General features: G+C 49.4%; 1 protein-coding gene across 3 annotated transcripts in view; it reads right to left on the reverse strand.

The window, feature by feature from the left end:
• LOC123506048 (protein jagged-1b-like) overlaps positions 1-5000 on the reverse strand; it is a 214433-nt gene that overhangs the window by 190554 nt on the left and 18879 nt on the right. The window contains exon 1 of one of the 3 annotated variants that reach the window (XM_045257886.1): positions 3590-4314. The exons of 1 other annotated variant lie outside the window; for it this stretch is intronic. In XM_045257886.1, the coding sequence (XP_045113821.1) occupies positions 3590-3682 (93 nt within the window). In that variant the 5' untranslated portion in view covers positions 3683-4314. Of the gene's footprint in view, positions 1-3589; positions 4315-5000 lie in introns of those variants that run through there. One more of the 3 variants, XM_045257887.1, reaches the window with a different exon arrangement.

A 5000-nucleotide genomic window follows, 5' to 3' on the forward strand; every position in this document is an offset into this window, starting at 1 on the left:
GGCGGAGGGTTTTAATTCCCACCGCACAATTCAAAATGTGTCGGGTAGCGCTGGGCGGAGGCGCGGCTTCCGGGCGCTGGCGGCGGCGGCTGCTGCTGCTGCTGCTGCTGCCCACGTACACTATTTAGTACAGAGGCGACGATTGCCTTTTTTTTACTTCCTTCCTCTCCTTTTTTTGCTTATCCACACAGTCCTAGTTTTTATTTGCTCTCTCGTCTCTATTGTTTCTAGTTTCTTCCTTCGCCGCAAGGGTTTTCCTCCACCTCATTATGTTTGTATGACTCGCTCTTTCGTCCTACATTCTCTCTAGTCAATAGGGAGGTATAGAAGATTAGATTGGTTTATGGACAGAGATGATGGGCTAATGCAGGGACCGTCACGTGTGGGCTTGGTGGCTTCTTACAGCTTCCCTATGCTCCTATGCTCATGTTCTGTTCTCTGAGGGTCGGGCCAGCGGCGGCAGCGGGCGGGGGAAATGGCGGGCGGCTAACACAACTGCTGCTGAAACTACTACTTTTTTATGGACATTAGGCATGACCCGTGCGCCCCGTTAGGCAAAGCTGGTGCTGAGTGCGCGTTCTGCTCCTGTATGGACAGATGTTGTTCAGGATGGCTATTATGCCACCTCCACCACCACTACCACTACCACTGCCACCACTACTGCCACTACCACCACCACCGCCACGCCACTTGAATAATAAAGATAATAATTATGTTGACTGTAATGATAACGGTAATAACAAAGGTACTGATAATAATGATGAGGATGATGATGATGATGATGATAATAGTAGTAGTAGTAGTAGTAGTAGTAGTAGTAGTAGTAGTAGTAGTAGTAGTAGTAGTAGTAATAATAATAATAATAATAATAATAATAATAATAATAATAATAATAATAATAATAATAATAATAATAATAATAACAACAACAACAAACGTGATAGATGAACTCGCCTCTTCACATTTTCACTCCCATTTTTTTTTACGTAACATTACAAAAGCTTCGTACTAGAGTATAAATATCTTCACAATAACACCTTCCTTCTCTGCTCAGACTCACAGTGCGCAGAGCAACACACAACACGCAAGGCACGCAAGTACAGCATTTCACGCAACACTGGACAACAATACCACAAGAAAACACATCGAGCTCAGTTGCTAATTCCCCTACAGGATATACAAACGAACATAGTATACGAACGAACACTTCTCAGGTATTTTTCTTATCTCTTCTTAATTATCTATTGGTTATTGCCTACTGTCAGTTATCGGTGGTTATTAAGCTTGTCTTGTGGGCTATTCAGTTCACACTCCCTTTGTGTTCTTTTTTGTTACCTTTCTTCTCCGTCAAAAGAAAAAAAGAAGTAAAGTCAATCCAATCATCCCCTCGAGAAAGGAAACAAACCGCACCGTTTAAGAAGCTGATGAATAAAAGAAAAGAGCAAATAGAGGCGGTCGATAAGCGAGCAACAACAAGACGATTACGAGAAAGTCGATTTCCGGGATGATTACAGACCAACGGGGAAACACTTTGAGCGGTCGATTCGTAGAGTTGGATGATTGCAACGGCTGGTCGATTCGTGCATAACTGGGTGACTGGCAAGCGGTCGAATCTCACGCAAAGAACGATAGAGAGCGAGGAGAGTCGTGTACCGGTAGAGAAATTGTACGCGGGCCCTGGGAAAGCCAAACCACCAGATAAAAGATGATGCACCGCCCTCTACCTCCTCCTCCACCTCCTCTCCCACTTCTTCCTTCTACATCATCACCTCCCACCTCCTCCGCCCCTTTGCCTCCAACTCATTATAGACGATGACGATTCAGAATGTGATCGATTATTTCAGGTGTTCCAGCATTGCGTTGCGACCCCCTGGCCAGGTTGATTAAGGCCTCTACTGGCGTTTTCGGAAGGAAGGAGACACAGAGAGAGGGTTTGAAAAGACAGTGAGAGAATATACAGTTGGCGAAATGCAGGAAAGTAAAATGGGAGGAGAGAATTTAATTAGAGAAGGAGAGAAGGTGAAGGTAAAAGGAAGGAAGAGTATTAGAGAAAGGAAGGGGAAGGCTAGAGAAGATTTGAAAAGATAGTGAGAGAGTATACACGTAAAGAAATATAGGAAAATAAAATGGGAGGGAATTTGATTAGAGAAGGAGAGAAGGCGAGGGTGAAAGGAAGGAACAGTAAGAGAGAAAGGAACGTGTAGGGCAGAAAAGGATTGAGAAGGCAGTGAGAAAATATAATGGTAGAGAAATGCAGGAAAGTAAAATGGGAGGAGAGAATGAAGTTGGCAAAAGAGAGAAGGTGAGGGTGAAAGGAAGGAACGGTTAGAGAGAAAGGAAGGGGAAGGGTAATGATGGAGGGAACGGTGAGGAGGGAAGAAAAGTGCAAGGAGGAGTGGAAGGAAGGAAGGGAAGAAAGATGAGAGGCAGGAAAGGAAGGACGGTGGGAGGAAGAGTGGGAGGAGGGCAGAGGGGAAGGGTTGAGGTACAGACCGGATGTGTACTACTGCTGCTTACCTGTGCCAATTACCGACAGTTGTACGCGTCTCTCTCTCTCTCTCTCTCTCTCTCTCTCTCTCTCTCTCTCTCTCTCTCTCTCTCTCTCTCTAATACGCACCGGGCAGTACAGTGAACACAAAACATGACGAAGTCCTCGCGCTAATTCGCCACAAAAACGCATTATATTTACCAAGGGTGTGGCGCGTATTTACTCTCGACATACATTTCCGCCCCGCCAACTCCCAGTGTATTCTCGGCTTGAATTACACACTCGAGGGTGGAAGTCATAATACAGCAGTGTATCTCATCGGTATTTCATTCATAAACGCGCATTGCATGACTGGGAAACTGCCTGGGTGTTCAAAACGCTTCATTACTCGTGGAAATTTACAAGCAGCAGCAGCATTAAGCAGCAGAGGCGAGGCCCCGCCAGCCATGCATGGAGGAGTTGCGGGCCACGCTCAGGATAGTGAAGGCTTGTCGTTGCCTCGGGTCGTCTTGTCGCTGTCTGAAGAAGTTGGAGTTGCTCTTTGAAAGGATGTTGCATCACGCACAAACACACAAACTTAAATAGTGGTTTTGGTTTATACTGAGTCAAGTTTTTGTAAAGTTCTGAACCGAGATGTAACTGTCGCACGGTGCGGGTTAAGGCAAGCAATCTGGATGCAGACAGCCAACAGGCAAGCCATGCCCCACACCACGGTGCGGCGGCTGGCGGGCACCGCAGGGCGAGGCAGCTCAACAAGCGGTATACCATAAACGAATCCTGCCGCAATTATAAAAACATGACTGAATCAATGACATCCCAATACGGCAGGGAAGACCCACATCATGAAGTGCGCGGACCACTGCCTTGCTGCCGCTCAGGACACAGAGTATCGTCTGGCACTGCAGGGAGGGAGGCGAGTGGCAACGTGGCCGATTAGTCACTGCAGCGCTAACCACACTAACAGAACACTTTAATTGGCAAATTAGAGATAACACGAAACTCTTGGCCCCCTCCCACAACCCTCCCCCCACCACCTTGGCCTGCACGACTTGGCTGCGGCACTGGCGCCAAGACACCTGAGCAAGGCTGGGAGACACTCACCTGAGTGATGGCGGCCAGCAGGACGAAGGCTAGGACGAGGGCGTCGGGGAGGCTGGCTGCCCCCCGTGGGCGACCAGGGATAGGACAAGCCATAATTCGCACTGTCACTCGCAAACACGAGGTCACAGAGACAACAGACCTTATCTCAACATAGTGCCAAAGGGCCACACGTAATAGTGGGTGCCAAAGCAAGCACAGGCACAGGCACCATTGACGGTCAGCTGGCGGCGAGCACACACAGCACACGCGACTCACACGCCACGCCGGGCACTCGTCAGTCTCTTCCACTCAAGCAGACACTTGGCATAGTGTATCATCATCAACGATCTAGTTATTTTAAGACAAGAGTAAGGCACAGGGTTGCACTCGAAAGATCAATCAAAGGCTTCACAGTGACCAGCTAAGGCACTTTGGTCCGCATCCGCGCCCTCACTCCCCCCACGAGACTATGTTCCAAGGGCGGTGCAGGGTAAGGAGTAGACCAGGACAAGACGCAAGCAAGGGCAGCGTGCAGGCAGGTCGGCGTGTCCGTAGCAGGGCGTGACGCACGTCCTGGACAGCGAGCAGGGTGCGGGAGGCAGCAGGCAGGCGGGAGCGCGTGCAGGGGAGCGAGGGAGTGCGAGTGAGAGCGAGGGAGTGCGGGAGGTGCGTAGCGGTGTGTTCAGCGCACCGGCCAAGTAGCGACTGCCGAGCAGCGAGTTGGGCCAGCGGGCGGTTGCGGGCACACGCGGGGGCACATACACACACACACACACACACACACACACAGACGCACGATACACCCGGCAGCGGCAGCCGTCTCCACCCCGCCCAGCGCTACACCGCCACCGCCGCCACCGCTCACACCCGCCCCGCCCCACCCCGCCCACCCTCTCCTCACACCGTACTTTCTAAGCTTTTATGCAACGTACTCCGCGGCCTAAATGCTTCATCTGCGCGATGCACACGTCACGCCGACACGCCACCTCTATCCCCTTACTCACGATCCTCGCCACACGCACACACACACACACACACACACACACACACACACACACACACACACACACACACACACAGCTTCATTGTCAACACTAAAATAAATTCCACACTCGGGGCTCAGCATAATTAACCTGGGCCGCCCGCACTCACGCCAACTGGGGAACTCTTCTTAATAAACACAGAAAACAATGCCTGGGCCGCCGCCAGCCACCTGGGAACACGATGCACCTTTCCAAGCAGAGAGAGGTGTGAGGCGTGCCCAACGTAAATAAGCAAAAAAAATAATAATAATAAATAAAATAAAAATAAAGAAAACAAAGAGTAAGGAAATACGGCTGAGTTGTAAGAGATTAATGTGGAGTGTGTGTACATAAGTAAGCATAAGAAAGTCAATTATGAATAAATAAATACATAAATAAATTAATAAAGT

The sequence above is a fragment of the Portunus trituberculatus genome, chromosome 19, assembly GCF_017591435.1.
Source record: "Portunus trituberculatus isolate SZX2019 chromosome 19, ASM1759143v1, whole genome shotgun sequence".
NCBI lineage: Eukaryota > Metazoa > Arthropoda > Malacostraca > Decapoda > Portunidae > Portunus > Portunus trituberculatus.